The sequence below is a fragment of the Typopeltis vanoorti genome, chromosome 11 (assembly GCF_054136105.1).
Source record: "Typopeltis vanoorti isolate ZY-2024b chromosome 11, IOZ_Tvanoo_1.0, whole genome shotgun sequence".
In the NCBI taxonomy this organism is placed as follows: Eukaryota; Metazoa; Arthropoda; class Arachnida; order Uropygi; family Thelyphonidae; genus Typopeltis; species Typopeltis vanoorti.
The window spans coordinates 64,768,432-64,792,798 of NC_143559.1; the positions used below are offsets into that span (position 1 = coordinate 64,768,432).

Sequence of the window (24,367 nt, forward strand, 5' to 3'; positions counted from 1 at the left end):
TGGGCAAGAATAGCGAAACCAGCAAAGTGCTACTATAGCAAGGGCATAGTAGGTCCATCAAATTCCATCTAGGTTGGTGATTGGTTAGTGTATCCATTCTCCGACCAACAGACTGTCGGTTAATCTCGCTTGGATATGAATGGCTGGTGTAATGTCATTAGGTGGAAGATGAATTTCGTTGCATATGACACCATCACCCCGCTTGCAGAAGTCGCTTGGAAAAGAGTCTAGTGTTTGGTCTCTAGGGTGAAGTTGTCAGTTTATCCTTGGCCCACCAAAAATCAGTAATGCATATGCACTAACCTACAGTATAGCGAGGGCAGAATTTACATAAAACGTTCTATTAGGCTACAGCTGGACTACATTGCACAAAACAGTTTGATTGGATTTCCAAAAGATAAGTTTCTGAAATGGTCTCAGTGACAAGTAACAAAAGGCATTGTCAGAAATGTTGGCTACTAGAACACCGAGGGAATGCAATTTTCTTATCTGGGTGAATAGCAGAACAGGAGATGACTGAAGGCAACCTCTTCAACTTCCCAGATAGACATCGAGATTTTTTTTAAGGATCGAAGACAGGACAAGAAGCCATCCCCTAGAAATAGCCCCCCCCCCTTGCTGCATGGAGAGCGAGTACTGGGTAACATGCCAGGAGTGGCAAGTGCGTAGACCATGAATCCAAGACTTGGTATAAACAAATATGGTGCACATTAGATATTTCTTTCTCTGGTTATCTTCCAAGATGAATAGTAGCATGAGGTATTTCTAGCAATAATAATAATAATAATAATATGCAAGGAAGTTTCATAGGATGCCAAAACGATTGATAAAACTTGTTCTTCAAAAAAGTGTATTCAACATCCGCACATAAAAAGTGATTTTAATTAAAACAGTATTTTGGCCAGAATTCGACTCGCTTGTGCTATTAAAAAGGTCACTACGAATGAGAGAAATAACGCATTTTACATACAAAAATTCATCATGTAGTAGTAACTAGTGTTCCCTGCGCTCATTTGGTTTATAATGAGAAATGTTTGTCATGTTTATTCTCGAAGACACGTAACATCGCAAGCTGACCTTTCTGGAAAAAGAAAAAAAAAAGTTACTCAACGTTACATAAACATTCCGACAACTGAACAGCTGCCCACGTTGAAGTGACACAGTCCGGCATATTTTTGCAACATGGCAAAACGTTTCTGTTAAGACTAGTTAGGTATTACAGTTTAAGTAAAGGCGGGAAGACACACTGAAAGCAATTTTTTGTTGTTTACTATACAAATAGTATAAGTATCGAGAGTAAGCTTATCTCAGTTAATTGCTAAATCACTTTCACTTATTCATCACGAAATGTTCTGAACAAAAGACGATTATGTGCGAAAAGTCTCCGGTAACATATTGCATTCCTCCAGGCTGATAATAAAGAGATGAATCTTAAGCAAATAGTTTCAACTACAATTAATGTAGAGTTTATTTTACATATAAGTAGTTATTTCACAAGAATAAACAGCGCCAATTAAAGCAAATATTTAGTTGAGTGCCAGAGGTTAGAAAAGCTATTTTTCTTGAACTCTGAGAAATTCAATTAATGTATACAACTCCACTACTATTAGTATTTTCTAAGATGAAGTACTTACAAGCAAGATTAGGGGTGGATAATTGGCATATCAGTTGGTATGATTTTTCCAACATCTTATCGGCTTCGGAAATGCGTCGTTCGATTTGGTTGGGAAAATGGTCTGCGAAATCACATCCATCGAAATGTTGAACTGGAGGATAAAACAAGGGAATATGATCTGTAAAATGATGACCACCAACACGCTGAACTGCAGGAAAAAATACCATGTCTACCTAACTAACATACCACGAACCACAAAAACAGCAATAAAAATAAACACACACTCGATTAAATTTATTGTATTTGTGAAACGAAGTCAAAGAATATAAAAGAGGTCGCTAAAAGCAAAGTCCGTCATGCAAATACGAAGCGAATTGTTTTCACTATTTAAATAAAATACAGTACATTTCTTATTAGTACCGGAAAAGTTAAATGGCTAATAACAAAATTAAGACCGCTTAAAAAATGAAATAAAGCCAAAAATTAATCACATTCTGAAGTGGAATGTTATGAGAAATGTTTTATTATTATTACGTGACAGCTCCAAGGACTCTCTATATGCGGTGCTTTTTTTCGTCTAGTCTCCAAACGAACAAAAAAGCAGCGCATAAGAAACATTTGTGAACAAAGGAAATTGATAACAGTCATACTGTAAATGGAATCTTTTCAGCTAAATGCAAAATAATAACCTGCTCAGAACAGTGAGAAAGACATGACGAACATACAATACATTTATTATGCTCACTAGAATGTATAAAAATATATTATTACATTGCTCTAGTTAATCTAAAATAGTGTTCGTTAAGGTTTAAAACATAAGGAACAAACAGGTAAAATATTTTTGGTATTCAACGATATTATATTAATTCAACAATTAATATTGCATATCATACTGAGAAGTTAATATCCATTATTTGAAAGAAAGAAATATACTCAATATATTTCTGTAATATTATATTAATATAATCTGCAATGATTAACATGTGTGTGACCCTCAATTAAGGGCGCCTTCGAATTTCTTTAAATAGCTCAATTATTTTTGGAATTTCCTATTGTAATTCATATTAATATGTCACGGCGCTAATATAATAATATACTTAAGTTTTATATTTGTCATTAATCTAAATAGGGTAGTTCTGCAGATGTTTCACTTCAAAAAAATTGCCCGTTTTAATTCATTACGTGTTGCACTATAATGATAGGTACTGTTTTCTCAGACAAATTACCAACTTCCTACGCAAAGTTAACCCAGTGACAAAAAGACCTACCCTACCCCTCCTTGAAAACATCTTTCAACACAAAAAATATACACACTGCAGTCTGATTTATCTAAAATATCACTGTCTGTCTCTGCTCATTTATACAAATCTATGGGATTTTGCAGAAATTTGTTGTAACATTTTATTATTACTATTTTCAGTACGAGAATATTTTTTGACCGTGAAATCAGCATTTAGTCAGTGGCGGTACACAGAACAATAACAGAATTATTATGTTTAACACCAATGTATACAACTATCCAATCTCGATTTCTCTCTCAAGTATTTTTGTTTTATTAACAAGCATTGTGCAACCATATCTTTAATTCTAATTCCATTTTTTTTTTTCTTTTTAGAATACGCATCTTTGTTTCAAAACATATCCGGCGGTGGGGGAAGGAAGGAGAGGAGAAAGGTCTGTGAGCAAGTCGTTTCTCTCAGAAGTCAGATCGCCTTGATTGAATTACAAAAAAGCACCCCCCCCCCCTGTTTTTTTTTTTTTTAATAACTTTGCGAGTTTAATTTCATGCATAGGTGGTGGTCTTCATTCGATTTGTAAACCCTTGCATATCGGCGAGTAAAGTGCGTTTAGCTTTGAATATGGGGTGGGGGAGATAAGTATAAATCCTGTGAACGTTTATGACGTAATGTAAAAGGTAATCACGTGACACTTCCAAGTAATCCAAGGGCTCGTTGCAAGAGGGCAATTCCACTTCACACTATTTAAACGTCCATCTGCTCACTACGCCACAAACCATCAACTACACACATCGCCATCCCCCGTCAATGAAATATTTTTTGTAAATTGTGCGTGTGCTATCCCGAGTTTCCGGGAAAAAAAAAAAAACCTGTTACCTTCGTTGACACCAACTAACTCCCCTTCAATTGAAAAATCCCGCATAAAGATTCCATTTCAAAACTACAAACATGGCGCATGGAAGAACGATTATCAGAATTGGAATTTTTTTTTTCGCTTTATTTATTTTTTTAAATAATACATCCCGAAAAAACTTTAAAAAAAAACCAGAAAAATCAATGACTGGAGTTTTTTTGTATTCAGCAATTCTTCGAGGAGCATAACAGCAAATATTTTCAAAAATATATTTGAATTGTTTTATATTTTGTATATTTTAAATATATTCAACTACTGTTTTTAATCTTAAACATTTCAAATTTTTCTAAAATCAGTTATAAATGTATCATTATCGGTATACCTTCCCAAATCAGTGTTTCACATTTTTCCCAGTATCCTTCTCCCAGTCCTCGCAGAAGAGCGCGATATTACTAAGATAAAAGTTTGCTAGACGGCCTGGTTGGCCGAGCCGATAGTATGTATACCCGCTTTCCAACCATTGGCATGGATATTTGCTTAATTCTTGCAGAACGGATATCCGCGACTTAACCACATCTTTCAGAAGAGACTTCACTTTCAAAAGCCTATAAGGTACGGAAGTGACCATATGACATCCATTAACGTCAAATGTGAATACCTAACTTAAAGTTAGTTATGAAATGTAAGATCAGAAGTATTTCTAATTTCATGAGGTTTAATCTAGAAATAAGTTTTATTTCCGTATTTCATATTCGTAGAAAAGAACACTGTAATATATGTCTCCACTCATCCTGATTACAGGGGAGAATACTGAAGAAATTTTTTTTTTTTTCAATGTATTGTTTGGTCAGCACAAATGTGTTGACCAAAATAACTTGGCAGGATCTCCGCAGTTTTTAATCGCTCATAGTTATTTTTCGAGGCAGAGTAATCTCATTTAGTAAAAAAAAAAAAAAAAGAAAAAAAAAAGGCCAGAATATAAAATCGTGCTGTATTTCTGACTTCCTGCAACTCTGTTTTGTTATATAGAAATTATTATAAATAAATAAAATGAATCCTGTAATGCTTTTTATTCCAAAGGGAGTATAGTAGGCTGGGAGGATCTTTTTTTACGGTGTCATTTATACAGTTGATTTTTCTGTTCACAGGGTTAAAGACCGAGTTTCGGGGGGGGGGGACATATTTGCTTATGCCAGGAATCGACCAACTCGGGACTTAGGTTTATAAAAAACAAAATCGTACAAAAAAAATTCTTCCAATCTGTGCGATTAAAATCGAACTTTTATAATAGTCTTTCTGTAAGGTAATGGGAGTAAACACCATTTCCATAGGCTACACAAGTATCCCTAATAAAAAGAAATCTTGTATATACAAATTTCTGACAATGTCATGTGGTTCCCAAAGTTAGACAGAGAGGTGTGACTAGTCAGGTCTACAAAGTGGAATGCAACTGTCCCTAAAAATACCAACAGTAAGCAACGTTTACCAATATTTAATGGTAATTTAGTTAGCCAATAAATCGAATTTTTAAACGTATTATAATTGAACAAAGAGATCAAGTTTGTATTCTTTATAATACATTTGAAATTTCGATTAACGATAATTTAATTAGCCAATAAAAGATTAATAACGTCGTCTACTATTGGTATTTTCCAGGAGCAGCTCCATTGCATTTTTGTAACCTGGCTGATCAGGGATTTCCGTAAGGAAATACTTCCTTAGTCCTTTATCGGGTAGCATAATTTACTTGGATAGTTGAGATTTTTGATTCTACTGAGTGAAGCAAGAATGTTCCTGATTATAACATCCTATTGAAAGGATTTTGCATATAATTCTGCTCATGCATCTCCTTAGCGATGATCTGCTTATTCATGTTGGGACGCATTAAATCTACTTAAATATGAATCCGTTTCATTTTGCAGGAGAATAAAATATCCCCCCACACACACACCTAAAAGCAGCTTAAGCTTTTCAAGAAACTTCTAAACATTTTTTTGAAGGCAATGCATCGTGAACGGAACGAAGTGATTCTAGTAAGAAATCCAGAGCACATTAGAAAGGTAGACTAATGTCCACCTGGATTACCACCTGAAATTTAGTACTCAACTTTTGATGTGTACACCGCAAGGCAACCGATATACTTGTCCGGAACAGAACTCCTTAAATTTTGCAATTGGTAGGATTGTTTTTTTATTTGTGCATGATATGTCGACTATTTTGTTCGTACCAACTTTGATTCAAATAATGTGAAATTGGGGAACTTGTACTTTTTACTCCTTGAAGAAATTTGGTTTGCCGTGCCGTGCAATCTGCAAACATTTCACGAAACAGCTGCTTCGTGAAATGTTTGCAGATTGCACATCCATAAATTATGTAATCGTTTTCAGATGGCAGGAAGGAAACGGTTTTCGTGATCTGACTTAAGTCGAGTGCTCCTATTACATAAAGGGCACTTCATGGCCAGACCTGATTTAAAATTCATTGGGGGTGGGTAGGGGAACTAATTTAAAATAAAAAATAATAGAATTAAGTAATGTATGGAGGTTGCAAGAACTGACAGGAATGGAGTGAAGAAAATGTAATGTCCAATCCCGCAGGAAAAATAAGAAAATCAATTTTTCAGAATATTCCCGAATTCTGGAAATTTGTACATGAGGTCTCATACAGAGGTGGCGAAGTTTTCCTTTCAGGAAGCTGTTCTGCGAGATATTCATCTAACAAAACAGGCAAACCGGCTAGAAGAACACAAGCAATTAAAAACATAATACACCGGCTTCATCGCAATTTAAAAATGAACATTTTAAAGGCACCTTTGAAAACAGAAAATTTTTAAGATACCTTGAAAACATAAATTACATTTTTTAAGAAGTCATCAAAATTTCTGTTTCTTTATTTATTTTTTGCTAATTTTCGAGTATATATATATAACTTTTTTTTTTTTTTAGGTTTCTCTATCCATCTCATTAATTATTGAAGGCTTGGATCCTTTTGCCAAATTTTTGAGAGATCAATTTGGCACACTGGGCAACATCATTTGGTCCTCTAATGCACATCTTCAAAAGTAATAAGGGGACATCATTTTAGGTTTCATGTTGAAGGTTTTGATCGCTTTCTGGTTAAGATCATTCCACAAATCCTCAAAAGAAATAAAGTAAAAATGAAAGACAGGCCACGACACAGCAGAACAGTCATCGCATCCTCCATTCCTTACATAAAAGGAACATAACATAAAACAAATGACATCCATGGCCCCTAAAATTGAGAGTACAAAATTTCATACTCATGTAACACTAACTACTACGGACAGAAAAGAAAAGGCAGGGGAAAAAAATAATAATAAGCTTTATATTCACTACCAGAGACAAAGAAATTCTGAATTAGCAGATTATAAATTATTACACACCCTCAAGTGAAATGGAATGATAAGTCTTATTCCATTACCGTTCATCAAAATATGAACGTCTTTCCAAAAAAAAGTGTACGAAATTCTATCCACAATCAATCCAACATAAATAAAATTGATTGCTAAGTATTTTCCATATGTCGGAAGTCATCAAAAATACTTTTTTTTTTCTTTCCATTCAGTTTACATAACAAATGTTTCATTGGGGGGGGGGGGAGTTCTCGCAAAGGTGATTCTTAAATTTATATCTAGACTTAGAAAACCGAACACTTTGTCACCCAACTATTAAAAATTACATACATATATATAATATTGTTTATATTTCGCTTACTATTTATTACCTTAAGCATAAAATAAAACGGGTATAGACCCTTTGGTCGGAAATGGCTTCGTTCACGGGCCAGGCAAACTGGGTTCACGGGCCAGGCAAACTGGCCCGTGAACACACACGGATCTGCAGTCATAAAAAAAATACATACTTAATTCTCTCATTAGGCTCAACTAGTCCTAAGGGACGGTGGAGAAATGGGAGGAACCCCATACGAATAAAAATAAATAAAAAAAAGTTGCATATAAAATTAGCATTATGTTTTCTAAGTGACCTTTTTTGTTGTTGTTGTTATACATCCAAATTTACACAGAATAGCTAAGTCAGAAAATGCGCAAGAATCTTGATTCCTTTTTCTTTTATGTATCGTTTTATTTTATGCTTAAGGTAATAAATAGTAAGCGAAATATAAGCAATATTATATATATATATATATATATATATGAAATGTTTAATGTCCTTTTATCCGATGTAGTTCTTATACTTATGTTTTAATTAGTCACTCACCATACCAAGTTATTAAGGTAGTGAGTGTGAACTATGAAAATGTTTGAAAACGATATCTAAAATAGTTATCACGAAAAAAAAAAAAAAAAAATGTTCCTCACTCATTTCCTACGAATTAATTTTTAATTCATCGAGAAATTTTCCTGTTTTTCCATTTTTGATTGAGATTTCAAACGAAATCCTGCCTAAACTAAATCACTCGATAATAATAAAATAAATGCTCAGTGTTTTATATTTTGAAAATCGAGCATCATTGAATAAAGGTTTTCATTCACGTAAATTTCTTGCTTTTTTTAAGACGACTAATTGGAAATCTAAATTCAGAAAAGTAAAAATACTAAAACTGAAAGAATATGATTAAAAAAATACAGCCTCTGTACTTTATAATAATCATGTGTTTGTGGTAAGCATTTATAAGTATATACCAACCTTTTAAATATTTTAAACCTTCGGCGGCTAGTTCCTTTTTTTTTCTTTTTTTTTTGTTTAACATCAAGCCAGCTATTAAATCCAGAAATTGCCCGCTAACCACATGTAATATTTATGTATATGGGTTAGTGGTATGGTACCATTAAGAGAGAGCACTGGCATTTAATTTCACCCAGGAGGGCTAAGAAGGGGAATAGAACAATATTTGCTCTTCCCATTACCAACATAAAAATTTTATAAAATTTACGCCCCTGACACAGACAGCTGTCTTAACACGATAGATAAATGCTTAGCAAGAATCCGCGATCCAATAAGAATAGAATTTTTCATTCGTTGAGAGTAAATATTTTAAAATTATTTTTTAATCATGAACAAAGCAGAACAGGAGCTATATAATGATTTCAGCTATGTGCGACCGTTTTAAGTTGTAAGAGGTATTTCAATTAGGAAAATTGTTTTACAGGGGAAAATATTTTAATAAAGTATATATGGTTGACCTACTTCGGTACGATAGTCTAAAATAATGTTCACAAGGAGAACAGGATTAAAAAAAAAAAAAAAAAAAAAAGTCGTAATAAGGGTATTTTCAGTTTTCTTTTCCGTGGAAGTAATGCGCGTGGGAGTGCACCGTAAAGAGTTCAACAGGTAAAAATTAAAAGAAAATTGTGTTTATTGGTGCAAAGGATGCTCAAATAAAGAAAAAGAGATAGAGTAGACAGAAAGAAGAGAAAAGAAGCATAAAACGTGTCACTGTACTCATCGTAGCGTTGAGATGAAATGCAAGAACCAAAAGAAATAAGCTGAGGAAGTTACTGACTTTTCTAAATCATCAAATGTATGCGCTGTAATAAACAATTTTTTCCCAATCCGTCGTTTTTCATATTACACAAAATTTACACCGAAAAGAAAATAATTCACTCAGAAATGTTGTTGGACTTCATTGGTTGTTTACTCATGAACAACTGAATTAAACCTTTTCTATTAGAAATAGTAAAAGGTTTAATTTATATACGCAGCTTCTCGCATAACCACTACTTCATCATTTATCCCTTCTTATATAAAATGCAGTTTTTCTTTGTATCAAGGATTAGGCATTTGCCTATTCTGGCTTCACTAATCTTTCTGTCTTCCAGCTAATCTCTCCCCCCCCACTCGGTCTATATTTATCCACGTCTTTTGGTAGTCGATATTATGACATCAGATATACGTAAATGCACTTTCCATTTCTCTCTCTCTCTCTCTATATATATATATTCCTTGAGTTTTCCATTTAAATATTCCTTGAGTTTTCCATTTAAATATTCCTTGAGTTTTCCATTTAAATATTCCTTGAGTTTTCCATTTAAATATTCCTTGAGTTTTCCATTTAAACTATACATATTTAACTCTCTCTGTCTCTCTTAAACTCTTCTTTTGTATAGTGTATTCTTTGATTGTTCTAAAAATCTCATTTCTGTTGTCTATTTTACTTTGATCTTTCTTTTTAACAATCCATATTTCTGAACCACATAATAAAGTAGGAATATCCAATATTATAAAAATTTTAACTTGGATTTCTTCATGTTTTCATTTTTATTATTTTTTTATTCAGTGTCCTCTTAATTTTTCCACGGATTTTCTGAAATTTATTTATATTTTACTTCTTTAGATATGCTATCGTGCAACCTAAATACGTGTCCTATTATTTTTTCTCTTATGACTATTTTTGATCTGATATAATCTTTGCCCTTTAAATGCTATGATTTTTGTTTTCCTTTGTGAAATCAATATATATTTGTCACATACACTATATAGCCACGAAGCGCGCGCGCACACACACACACAGAGATGTGTGTGTGTGTGCGCGTGCAACAGAACAGTGGTCTACAAAAGAGAATATCACAACGCAAACTGCGTCGGACTCAGTCATGGATGAGGAAAAGCACAGTATCTACGGAATGAATACGTTTATCCGCAGATAGAATTTAGATTCTTCACGTATTTTAGTGGCGTGCCACAGATTCGCTACAGCATATTGTTCAGTGTGTTATTTATGTGCACTAAATTCGAGCAGACTTTAAAAAAAAATGTCCAGCGTTACCAGGGATATTTCAAGAATGACAAAGAAAAGATACAGCAGTCTTGTGGAGCGTACGAAATGTTGATTTTTTTTTTTTTTAAATCTTCTATTAAAAACAGAGTTTTGTTTAATTCCGCTAAAACTCGTAGCAGTTTCTGGAACTTTCACTCGAGAATAAAACTATCTCTACCCCGTTGCGCGTGCTCATTTCTTTAAGTAACAGCTCACAAAATGCATCTGAAAAAGCAAGTTGTGCTTTCGTTAGCTAAAACAAAGTGTCTAACTGTTACACTAAAGAATTTAAACCTCGTTTGAAACTCACTAAGCATATGAAAGAAATATACTACTATGTTTATAAATGAAATCGCACACTTAAAAGTTCATTCTTCAGAAAATATGCGAGGTGCAGCATAAATAATCCGGGAAAGAACAAGAAACGCGTCTACCGAATCTGGAATATTTCGGATTTCAGTTCAAAGGATGCTTAAATCTGATTTATAAATGAAACAGAATATTCTAATTTCCCAGATCAGAATTTCCCAGATAAGAGCAGAAAAAATACAGTGCTATACACCTGGTTTTCAGACGATGTTTATTTATATATGAATATTGTTTCGAGAGTCAAGCATCCCGACATGTTTTACGGGAAAAACAGACAAGGAGAGAGAGAGTGATGGTGTACCTGGTGGAACTTATGAGTGGCTTCTTGACCACTCATTGATATATGACACAGACTCGCAGCACAAAGCAGCAAATGTGTTGGATGTTCAGACGTCTTCCTTCAGCTGTAACTTCTACTATTATCTAAATCGTCGCAAATGAGGGCATTTTTGGCCATTACTTAGTTTCAACTTGAATCTACATGTTTGTTTTCAAATTAGGGAAGGATCATAAAGTTCATGAAGAAATCTACTAATCTCATGGAATCGAAAACCATGAACAATCAATTATATCAAGTAATTGACTATGGCAGATGTAAGGTTATTCGTATAAGCGTCCAGAAGTTGGTTAACATTCGTGTTACGATAATAAAAATGATTTCCAGAGATCCACATGTCTAGCTCATAAAGTTTGCAACGCATGCCCAAAAAATAAGTTTAGTTTGTGATACATTTTTATGTATCAATATTTCGTGCACCATCCTGTATTTCTTCATTGTTTTGAAATGAATTCAACAAAAACCTTGCTTATTAGATACGGAATAGAAGTTAAACACGTACAGCAACGGATATTGCTACTAAGCATTCATAAGGATTCAATACCCAGGCAATAAAACATCTGTGAAACCTCACAATACGAACGCCACAGAACGTAGGCAGATCCAATGGAGGTTCTTAGAGTGGCCACCAAAATCTCTTTGCAGGGGAGGGGACTTTGTTAATTCACCAAATTGTGATTGTTGTCTCTATGTCAGGATGATTAAGGCTTGATATAACTTTCTATGTATGCTTTCACAGTGCATTCTTCCAAACGGAAGCTCTCTTCTTATTCTCTTTTCAAAGGAAGATTATTTAGATTATCACTTGCAAATAATCAGGGAAAAAAAAAAAAAAACGTTTTGGACTCGTAATTTCATGCTGTATTTCTAAACAAATAAACCAGCGACGCCAGAACAAAATATTTGGAGTTCTCTTCTTCAAATATTTTGTTGGTATTATTTTAATACATATTGTAATATTTCAATAGAAATAAGTAATCTTGGTGTAAAAGTAGTATAATGGTTAATTAACCTAGCAACATTAATTTTCAGTGAAAAAGTGCTAGTCCTTAATTATTATTATCATTATTACATCAATTTCCCGGAGTCACAGTCATCGAGGGAGGGGGGGGGGGGGAATGAAGTTTATACCATTAACAATTACATACATTATTATATAAGAAATATACATTTTATTACACTACAGTGTGAATAAGTATACATATATTACAAAAGTCCACAGACTTACGGAAAATCTCTCCTGCCTCTAACATATATCTCATACCGAAGCTTAAACTCATTCACGCTCTTAACATCCACAGCACTCAGGCAATGCATTCCACTCACCCACCACTCTCCACGTTAAAAAAATACTTCTCACCCTATTACTCATCACTACCTTGCGCAATTTCCAGGGATGGCCTTATCTAATTCTTTCCCCTTCCTTATTTTCCACTATCTGAAAAATCTCTGTCGTATCCATCTCGTAAATATCTCTGTCGTATCCACCTCTAAAAAGCTTAAGCGTCTCAATCATATCATCCCTTCGCCTTCTATCAGCCAAACTTATAGCTAACATTCACCAGTCCTCAAATCATTTTTGTCAACTGATTAGATTTATACTTATTATTGCCAATGGTCTTCAAGACTTTTTTTTCAAAGTTTTTTTTTTTTTTATGGTGGACACTATCCTCATGAAGCTGTTTATTTATACCGATTGACAATATTCGGGCCACAAGTTACAAGCAAATTCAAAATATTTTTCTATGAAGTTTCAAAAATTCTTTTATACTGAAAGCATAAAATATTATTGTACAATAAACGTCTCGGCTAGATTTTTTTTTGTCGATTGGAAAGAAAAAAAAAGGCCATCATTTCGTTTACTGTGATTACTAAATAATATTCCTTAGTAAGACCTAATAAAGGCAAACCTAAATAAATAGCTGCTGCTCCCGATTCAGATGCGTGAGAGAGAGACCACAATAAAATTTGGAGGAAACATCGTGGCCGAGTTCTCGAATAAAATGTTTCATCCTTGGCACGCAATTAGTAGAAGAAGAGAGAATTAAATTAGTAATTTATTATTATCGTCAGATCTCTGTGGGCTCATTCGCTCCGTAACCTTACTTTTTACCTCTCAATAATAACCTTAAGTTCTTTGTCCAGTTTCTCTATTTCTGTCCTTTCAAAACACATTTTGTAAGCCCTACGTGTCTCAGCAATTGATATCCAAATCATATCATCCCCTTCTCTCGGCTCAAATCTATCTTCACCACACACACACACACACACACACACACACACACACACACACACACACACACACACACACACACACACACACACACAAAGTCTTTGGAACAGGCATATCAACCATATAATCTTTGCATTACCAGAGATAATGTACACTAGTATAACTGAAAAAACTATCACACCAATTAAAAAGCAGCTAATATTTTCGCCAGATCAATACGGTATATACGACTGAAATTTTGTGACGGATGGAAGTTGATCCCTATCATTTGATAGAAGGATCACGTCAGATTATAAAATCGTAACTTCAATAGTGCGAGAAGGCATTTACTTTATTATACTAATTAAAAACTGTATTTAATGTAATAAGTTTATTTAACACAACTGCACTCATATCTGCAGCCGAAGTCATAAATTACCTACATGGTAGATTATCTTTATAGAAGGCATGTCAAACTCGTTTACCTCCAAGGGCCACATTAAGAATTATACATCATGCCGCGGACCACAACAGAAAAAAAATCTCGAAATAAAGAGGAAACAGATTTTTTAATATTAACATTAGAGTACATAAGTACAAAATACAACCATGTTACAAAAATACATATAAAATATAAAATTTACATATTTAAATAATGAAATCTTCAAAATTTGGTTCAATTTGTTGAGCTGTAGTTATTTTCAATATTGCGCATGCTCGTCTGTTAATTTTGATCTTTCCGCAGTTTTATTATTCTTTAAAGTTGAAAATAGTTGTTCGCATAAATATGTGCTACCGAACATAGATAAAATACGCCTAATTGCACATAACACATTGGGGTAACGATCGACTGATAAATAATTATAGAACTTTGAAATTCCAACATTCATATATTTTTTGTTTCAATACGGAATCACACTGAATTTCGATTAATTCCAACTGTAAATTGTCATCAACAGTTTCAACATCAGTCGATAGAGGAGAAATGAAGCTGATTGTCATATTTCTTAAAATCTTCTTTCGAATTCATTTTCTAATAACGTAATTTGATTGTCATATTCTGCAAATTTCAATTTCGTTGATTTTTGTAATAATGACTGCCAGCATTCAAAATGGGATAAAATTTCTTCTTTAATTTGTTTTTGCCAAAGTAATAATTTCTGTTTAAAAATGTTAATATTGTCAAATAACATGGTAACTACTTGATGTTTGCCTTGTAGCTTAAGATTAAGTTGACTAAGGCGACTTGTAATGTCAACTGAAAAAGCCAGGTTCTTTATCCATTGATCATTTTTTAATATTTCACATTCATAATTTTTCGATTCTAAAAAAAATGGTAATTTCGTCCAGCAATTAGAAGAATCGTTTAAAAACTTTAAAAAACGTTTTTAAAAACTTTATGGCTGGAAAGCCATTTAATTTCTGTATAATAAGGTAGATCGCTATATTCACTTTCTATATCTTCTAGAAAGTTACTAAATTGGCGATGGCGATCGGCGAAGCGAATATAATTTACAACTTTACTGACATTTTTTAGGACATGTCCAATATTTAAAACTTTGGAGCAGTGTTTGTTGATGAATAATGCAATGAAAATTATTATTACCTTGTTCTTTGCATTTTTCATTTAAATTTGTAACAACTCCTTTAACAACACCAGTCATGGCAGGAGCACCATCAGTTGCAAGACAAACTAGCTTTTTTTAAAGGTAAATTGTATTCATTCAAAACTTCCATAAGGACGTCAAAAATATCAACTCCAGTGGTTGTATCGTGCATAGGAATAATTTCTAGAAGTTGTTCGCTAACTTCTAAGTTCATATCATATCCACGAATAAAAACAGCCAGCTGAGCGATATTCCGTAATCTGTACTTTCGTCAGTTGCAAGGTCTGAAATGCTGGAATTATTGATTCCTTAAGTTGATTCCTTAAGTTCCCGGTTATATCATCAATTCTGCTAGCAATAGTATTTCGAGATAAGCTTATATTTTGAAATGTCTTTAATTGATCAGGACACAACACTTCAACTGCTTTAATAATACATTCGCAAATAAATTCCTCTTCAGTGAATGGTTTTGACTTGCTTGCAATTAAATGTGATAACAAATAACTGGTTTTTACCGTAGCTCTATTATCTTCGATAGGTTTAGTAAAATACACTTTGTTGATTTTGAAGTGTCAACTTTAATTCTGACAATTTTTCTTCACGAAGTTTCGCAACACATTTGTCATAGTTTTCTTTACGATTTGTATCGTAATGCCTTTTAATATTATATTCTTTGCAAACTGCAATAGACTTTCTACATATCAGGAATAATTTTTTTCCCCCTTCAATACAAAAATATTGTAACTCCCATTTTTCTTGAAAACTACGGTGTTCTTCTTCAGTTAATCGTTTTTCACTCATTGAAGGTTTCGACATTATTTTTATAAATTCTTTATTAATTATAAAGAAAACACTACACTTTCTTACGACTTGAAAATTGCTAACGGCTAGCCTCCGATTGCTGTGGTCAGCGGATGTAGCCGCATACGAAGACGTGCTCGTTAAAATTCGATATTTATGCAGTGGTGTAAAAAGATTTTTTTGAAATGACAAATAGAACATTATATCCTTTAGAAATTGCAGAGTAGTTTAGCGTATAAAATAATCTTAAGCGGAAATGATAATTTTTTAAATACGTTTATTTAATTCGGTGTTGTCAAAATAACCATATTGGTTACAAAGTTTGGCGGGCCGCGTGTTTGACATGCCTGTTTTATAGTATGATATAGTTTACCATTTGCGTAAATACTGAATTAGTTAACGATCAAGGGTATTTCCATGTCTGTGTACTGAGCTAGAAGAGTTCTTATGAGAGGATTGAATACTCTGTTACAGAGGAAATAGTTTTACAGTAAGGATCCATAATTTCTTTCTCCAGGGCTTCCACTGTCTAGCACACAATGAATGATTTGTCTCAATGTGAAAATATGCATGAGTAATAGTGGAGAAGTAACGGAATTCATCGACTAGACTCTAGTCACTAGAGTATGGCTGCTGAGAAACGATGTGAAACATATGCTCGTTTTCATATTTACTTAAACGAGCAGAGATATAGTTTGAAGTCAATCCATATTAGTTTGAAAGAGAAAAACTTTAGTGCAAACTTTATCTGCTTTGGCTTGATTCTTGGAACAAGCGTATTCTTGTTAAATTCATTACATAACGCAAATATGCTGGCCTCGTTGGCTGAGTGGTTGGCATATCCGTTCTCCACCTAACAGACTGCAATTCAAATCTCGCCGTGGGCATGGATGTTTGTATCTTCGGGGGGGGGGGGGAGAATAGAGACCCTAAGTGGCTTATATAGTTATTTATTTAATAAAAAAATCTTAGGTTTACAACCTTTTGTGAGCGGGAGTAACATTTAAAATAAAAAAAAAAATTTTTTTAGGTTCTTTACTTTGTAACATTGAGTTTTACTAACAGTTTACATACATACATACAATGTATGTATATAGATGTTTTTTTTTTCTTCTTTTTCTTTATATGCATATATAAGTTAATGCGTGAATGTGTAACGAACTAATTCCGTTGATGGAAAGTTCCACTTGTGGAAAGTTCGTGAAGGTGCATCCTGTTGCTACCACTAGCTTGTTATTTAACTATTCTGGTTCTAGTGACCTGTTTCTTAGTAAATTAAATCTTGGCCAATGTATGTTAGCCAAGACCGACAACCTGAACTCTACAATCTGCCATGTGCTAAATTGTACAGTTCCGGTTGGCTGATGAGGGAAGAAATACAGCTTAGCATGGCCTGCCTGATTTATCTTTGTAGAGACAGCTTTGCTATACTATTTCTGTGCAACATGGAGCACAAGCCTAGAAAGCTGGGTTACTGTGGATGTTTAAGGTGTTATTTATTTATTTTCATGTGTTTGTTGTGAAGAGGTTTTTAAAGCCTTTGTTCTAATTTGCTAAATTGTTTCTCGTGTATAAGATAAAAAAAAAACTTTAAATCATCTAATTTTTCTCGCTTTATCCATCTCACTTAACTGGTTGAGTGAAACTTAGAAAAGAGGCCACTCTAATGCATTTTAGTTGATTCCACTTATGACTGGGGTATTCAGGCATACCCCAGTTATACAACTCGTTAGGTTCCAGACCACTGTCGTATAGTGAATCACTTCCTTCCTCTCACTTGTAGGTATATGTAATGGTTTAAATAACATTTTTAAGCAGTTAAATTATGTCTATAAATGATGTAAATAAAGCATTCATTTATGTCAGATACGCAACGAAAGAGTTATTCTGTACAGCTTGGCTTAAGAGAAAACAACCAGTCTGGCTATCAGCTACACTGCAAATTTTTTCCATGTCAGTAATAAGATTAGTCCGTTTTCGGATAACTGTAGCATTAACCAGTGCAGTACTTTTCACTTTATCTTTGTTCTTAACAACTGTAACAACAACAGTGCGAGGTACGTTGTGCCTGAGGCCTATCTCAGGGTTCGATACACCATCATCATCACCAAATATAATAATTTTAATTTTAGTATCTAATGTAAATAGGTTTACGCATCTTCTTCTTCCACTGGAAGCAACAGCACCCTTACCTTGGATTTTATCAACCGTTATTAACAACGATAGACTAAAATGACGGTTAATAAACAGTTTATAATTCAAAGCGAAACACCAAAAGACAGAGATGTGGTGAACAACGACGTCATAAATAAAATGAGTTCATGAATATTGAGCGTGGGTTGATTTCATAGTAGTGACGTCGCTAAAACCGTCGAGTGAGCGAATGCAGCGTCGTATAAACGGACACTGGTCGAAATTGAAAAGAGTCGTATGAACGGATCGTCGCAAGGCAGGGTATTACTGTATCAGGATTTCTTATTTCGTAGAGATAAAATCCAGTAACAAATGACATCCGATCTCAGTTTATCGACAAAAACTTATTTTAGTATTATTAACTAACTGGATAGTAATTTGTTTGCTCATACTATCCTCATTGCTTTGTAAATGCTAGTGTATATGTGTGTGTGCAAAGCATTGTATTTTGCATATTGCATCGAAACGAGAAAAAAAAAGAAAGCAGACGTTTTCTTCGTATTACGCTTCCTACACAACTGTGATATAAAAGTTTTTACTTTTTGAAAGCTTTTATTCTAATTTCATTTTTAAAGCCTTATATTCTACTCTGTTTAATTGTTGGGGTTCGAGCGAAAGCAATATCCAAAATTATTGTATTTAATAGGGGGAAAAAAAAAAAAAACTTTAACCCGACCATTTAGTAAGGTGAATTATAAAATAAGGAATAAAAAATATTAAATGGAAACATTTTTCATTCGGTAGAAAAGCCCCATCTTAAAAGGCTAATTATGGCTTATTACAAGTATGAATAAGTGATTTGTCATCATTAAAGAACTCCAGAGAAAGGAAACTGGTCGGTTCTCTAAATCGATTATCAGGAGGGAAGAAGAAGAAGAAGAAAATAAATCCTTTAACTCAATTTTATTCCCCAAAGGAGATTGCGAGGAGTTGCTTTAATCCTAACATTTAGAACTTGGTGGCTAGCCAGACTCCATCCTTCTCCCGATAGACAGTTCAGTTTAATAGCTACCGGTGATTTCAAAATCTTCAGAGAAAAGACAACCGCCACCATTCCGTGATCCTAAAACCCTGACTTATTGTTTGTAAGTATGTTCTTTGGACAAATTTTTCCGAGTTACGACATTAAAAGCCGAACTTCCAGGGAAAAAAATAATAAAAAAATAAATAAATTTGCTTATCTATGAGAAAGAACGACTAACTCAAAATGTCTGAATCCTCTAAACCAGTGCTTCCCAAACTTCTGGATGTCAGTGTCCCCTTTGGAAAAATTAAAATATTTCACGGCCCCCCTCGAAAAAAAATCGTAATACTGTATAGACATATATTATTATAATATTTATTGTATTTATATTCGATACAAAACATACACAGCGAATATTGCAAAAATCAAATGCAAATATTACATTTTTAGCATCTTACATGCTAAACGTGTGATATGGCACATTATCTCATATTTTATATAGATAGATATCTTGTTATTGTACATTTGCAGTACAAGCACACGAAACGTAAAACGATTAGAAATAAAGAAAGAATTAAAAACATAAAAGAAGTTTAATAACAATTTAATGTGATGGATGTGTTTCAATACCGCTACACCAATATCAGGCGAAATATTGAAACTGCAATTCTTAGATTTCTGCTTTGAAATTAAACTTATACGAATAAGCATATATTTACTAATATTCATTAAGCGCCGAAATACGCAGGAAACAAAATTTGTGAACCAACACTAATGTGTGATTTTTTCCATTAAAATATAAAAAATAACAAAAAAGAAATAATAAATAATAAAAATTAAATACGTTTCTTTTAAGATAAAAAAAAATGTACTTAGTCTTAAAAGATTTTAAATTTGTTTTCATTATTTCACGCCCTCCCCCCCGAACAAAACCTACGGCCCACAGTTTGGGAAGCGCTGCTCTAAACAACTAGAATCAAACTTCTAGCAGTGCTTCTTAATATGTAGCATTATGAAAACCAGAAGGTTTCTAAAAAAAAAATATATATATATATATACATGCACAATTATTTTTAATATATATTATTAAAAAAGAACCTCAAATGAAGGATCTGCAATGTCTTAAACTATACTACTGAGTATTAACAAAAGATATTTAACAGTCGTTTAAGTATTAATTTTCATAAAGATGTTGGAGAAACTGCAAAAATTACAGAAGATCACTTAGCTTATAATCAATTCTTATTATTATTAATGTATATGACACTCCCACTGCAGCTCAGACTCATCGCGGGAGGTCACTCTACGCTATCCCACAACACTTCATGATTCACCATACATAATACACCGTTTAGACTACAGTATCTGTGCACATTACACAGTATTTCTGTGTAATATTGTGTAATAGTTGGAGTTAATCGTGTGTGTTCTCCTGGCCGGTTTGTTGTTTAAGGGAAAGAAAATCCTGCTATTCCAGAAGAAAATAAATTACTACCTCCGAATGAGATCAGCTACCTGACCTTCAACTGAAGAAGTCCATTTAAAGATTCCATTCGTTATAACGAGAATAGAATTCATCTTTTTCATTCAGAAAGCGCATGTCCTGTCGTTCTTTCAAAGTGTCCTACGGAGGCGCCACATCACCTCAAGTTGGAAACAAGACGCTGCTCTATATGGCTTACAGCAATGTTTTTCAAACTGCGGGTCGTTAGTGGGATGTGACCAACATTTTTTTTTGTAATGAAATATAATATAAAATGTCCAAATGTATCTAGCAAATTTTAGCTTTAACATGTAACACGCTTTTCCCTTCAAGAGGGAACTCTCTTGACGCTATATTATATCCCTTCGGGCGCATTTTTACAAAGTGATAGTTTGAATGTTTTTGATTAAATTTTACTTGTAAAATTAGTATTATCTTAATGTATAGTGTCTGTGGGAACGGAGTTGTTTATCATTATGCAGAGTCAGATCGTTTTCATTCCAATGTCCCCAGTTTGCACTAATTGTCACTATATAAATACAGGGTGTCCCAAAATTCACGCAAGAAGTAATTTTGATAGAAAACACAGGTTTTTAATTAAAAATTGTAATTTCTTATTGATTCATAAAGTATACAGTATAGGGTTATGCATGGAATAGCATATCGGGTAAATGGCCTCAACGGCTTTGCTGGCACATACGCACTCTTTTGTCGAAATTTTCCATGACCGTTTTGCATAAATGTGGCTGAATTTCGTTGATACAGAGCTCAATTTCCTCCTTCAAGGCGTGGGTGGTCGTGGGCTTGTTGGCATAAACCTTAGACTTCAAAAAACCCCAAAGAAAGAAGTCCAACGGTGTAAGTCACATGATCTGGGCGGCCAATTCTGATCACCAAAACGGGAAATTACACGACCAGGAAATGACTCATGCAGTAATTGAATTGTTTCTCGGGCTGTATGGCATGTGGCACCGTCTTGTCGAAACAACATGTCGTCCACATCCATATCTTGCAATTTAGGCACAAAAAACTGGATTATCATGTCGCGATAGCGAGCACCATTAACTGTTATTGCCTTACCAGCCGCATTTTCGAAGAAGAATGGACCGATGATGCCTCCAGCCCAAAATCCGCACCAAACAGTGACACGTTGTGGATGCATTTGTTTCTCAACAATCACTCGTGAATTTTCTGAACCCCAAATGCGACAATTTTGTCGATTAACAAAGCCATCAAGATGAAAATGAGCCTCATCGCTGAAGATGATTTTGTTCGAAAAATAAGCATCCACCTGTTGTTGTTCCATAATCCATTCAACGAACTCTCTTCGCTGTGTGTGGTCAGTAGGCTTCAGTTCTTGAGTCAATTGAACTTTGTAAGCATAAAGATGCAAATCTTTCGTGAGAATACGCTGTAGAGAGCTTCTCGAAATGCCTAATTCAAGACCACGGTGCCGAATTGATGTTCCTGGACTCTCAGCAACACTCTCACGAACTGCTTCGATGTTTTCTGTTGAACGACTTGTTGAAGGACGGCCAGACTGTATAAGATCACTAATTGATCCAGTTTCCTTGAATTTTTTAATTAATCTTTTCACAGTTGATGAAGTTAAATCACTATTCCGACCATATTTTGTACGAAAATTGCGAACTGTAGCTGCCAAACCTTCATTATTTTTAAAATATTGCTCAACAATGAAAATGCGTTGTTCTTTCGTGTAGCGCTCCATTTTTAATAACCCTGAACTGTCAGCTGTCACGCTGTCTTTTTTTTTCTCGTTGGCAACACATTGCCGCACAAATGGTGCTAAATTTAAATTTTGCGTGAATTTTGGGACACCCTTTATATATATTAATTAAAGATACCAAGAAATTTTATACTAAGCAAAACAAAGTTTTGCGCGTGAAATATATTCACGTCTGAGCTACTGTATCTTCTTCTTGGCTTGACGTATTAGGCAGTTATTTGCCTGTAACGTTTTCAAGGGTTAAAAAGTCTTCTGCCCATCTCCTCCTGGGTCTTCCTCTTAATCGGTGTCCCTTTGGTTTATATTTACAAGTAATATTTGGCCATCTGTCCTCATTCATTCTTTCTATGTGGTTTTTTTTCAGTTCTTTCTACAGTTTGTGATGTCTTCTGTTATGTTAATTATGAATAACTGTTTTCTTATTTCTTCATTTCTTATCTTGTCTATTCTTTTATAGCCTGCGAGCGGTCTTAGGAACTTCATTTCAGCAGCTTCTACTTGTCTTTTATCTCGTTTTCTCCAAGTCCATGTTTCACTGCCATATTTCAGAATTGGTTTGGCTATTATTTTATATAGTTTTATTTGGGTTCTTCTAGACATCTGTGTACTGAAGTGTCTGTTCAAAGTTCCGATGACTGCTAGGAATTTTTGCTTTTTATATGCAATGTCGATTTCTCCATTGGAGCTTATGTAATTTCCTAGATATTTAAATTTGTCCACTTGTTCTATTCCTTTGTTGTGGATGACTAGTTTGCATCTTTTAATTTCTTTACCTTGAAATGCTATTGATTTTGTTTTATTTATTGAGATTTTTATGTCATACTGTTCTATTGTTTTGTTCAATACGTGTAAATTTTTCTGTAATTGGTCTTCATTTTCAGCAAAAATAACTTGATCGAATCAATAAAGAAGGCTGGTTAATTCTTTATTTCCTATGATTTTGTTTTTCCTCCATTCTCTTGAAAATTTTTCCATATATATATATATATATATATATATATTGAAAAGTATTGGTGATAATCCACTTCCTTGAATAAGACCTCTATTGGATTTAATTTTTTCGGTTGTTTCATTATTAATTTTAATTTTGGTATAGCTTTCTTCCATTATATTTGCTATTGCTTTTGTGGTTTGAGGTGGAGCTTTCAATTAGAACAGTATATTGATTAATTTTGTTCTGTTGATTTGATAATATGCTTACATGATAATATGAATATGAAATATGATATGATAATATGATAAAGTCATGATAATTAGCAGGAAAGCGATATCTTTGAAGTTATACGAAAACTATTTTTGTCTTCTTGGCTCTTCCTATATTGTTGCTAAGTGAAATTATTGTAACGTCTTGGGTTCAATAATTTTTCCTAATGCGGGACCTGAGTTGGAATCCAGATATAAGACATGAAGAATTATTAAAAGGCTGAGTTGCGGGTCTCATACGAAGGTGGAACGTTTTCCCTTCCGGAAAATGATTTTTACTCCCAGAAGAACATAAGCAGTTTACAGATGTAATATACTGACCTCTCACAGTTTCACTTGCTTTGAATGCAGATTCAAAACGGCCCACAGTCCTAACTGTAGCTAAATAATCTCGCATATGTTATTCATTAGCACTGTTTTTATGAACTTAGCAACTAGTTGCATGGTAATCTTATCTTATTCGTGGCCACTACAAACAAGTGACGGACTCACACTGGCAGATGAAATTCATCTTCTACCTAAAGACATTCGCAAATATTCAGGTAGAAGATGAATTTCATCTGGCAATGTGAGTTTATCACATAAATGTTCATGTATATGAATATTCGTGTTCACAAATATTCATATACACAGAGGTACAAATTAAGGATACAGCAGACGTAATGATGCAAATTCGTGATGACTAAGTTGAGAGAGAGAGAGAGACGCATTACCAGCTATACTGGACATTGGCCTACTATTAGTTTCGAGCCATGCTGGGTGCAACTAGAACGGTATGTGATTCTAGTGTTCAAAAAATGTGCATTTCATAAAAAAAAATAATAAAATAAAAAAAATAAAAAGATAAAATGGTTATTTTTCGGATTCTGAATAATCGTTATATATATATATAAACTTTCCTGGACTTTAAATTCATTTAATTTATAATTTTCTAAAACACTGTTTATTTAGTCATTACGTTAATATAAATAAAGAAAATATAAATATAAATGTTAATATAAATGAGA

General features: G+C 33.7%; 1 protein-coding gene across 13 annotated transcripts in view; it reads right to left on the reverse strand.

Moving 5' to 3' along the window:
• smg (sterile alpha motif domain containing protein 4 smaug) overlaps positions 1-24,367 on the reverse strand; it is a 392,969-nt gene that overhangs the window by 227,981 nt on the left and 140,621 nt on the right. For 8 of the 13 annotated variants that reach the window (XM_090400245.1, XM_090400238.1, XM_090400240.1 and 5 more), the window contains one exon: positions 1,635-1,766. The exons of the other annotated variants lie outside the window; for them this stretch is intronic. In XM_090400245.1, coding sequence (XP_090256371.1) covers positions 1,635-1,689 — 55 coding nt within the window. In that variant the 5' untranslated portion in view covers positions 1,690-1,766. The remainder of the gene's footprint in view (positions 1-1,634; positions 1,767-24,367) is intronic. 13 annotated transcript variants of the gene reach the window in all.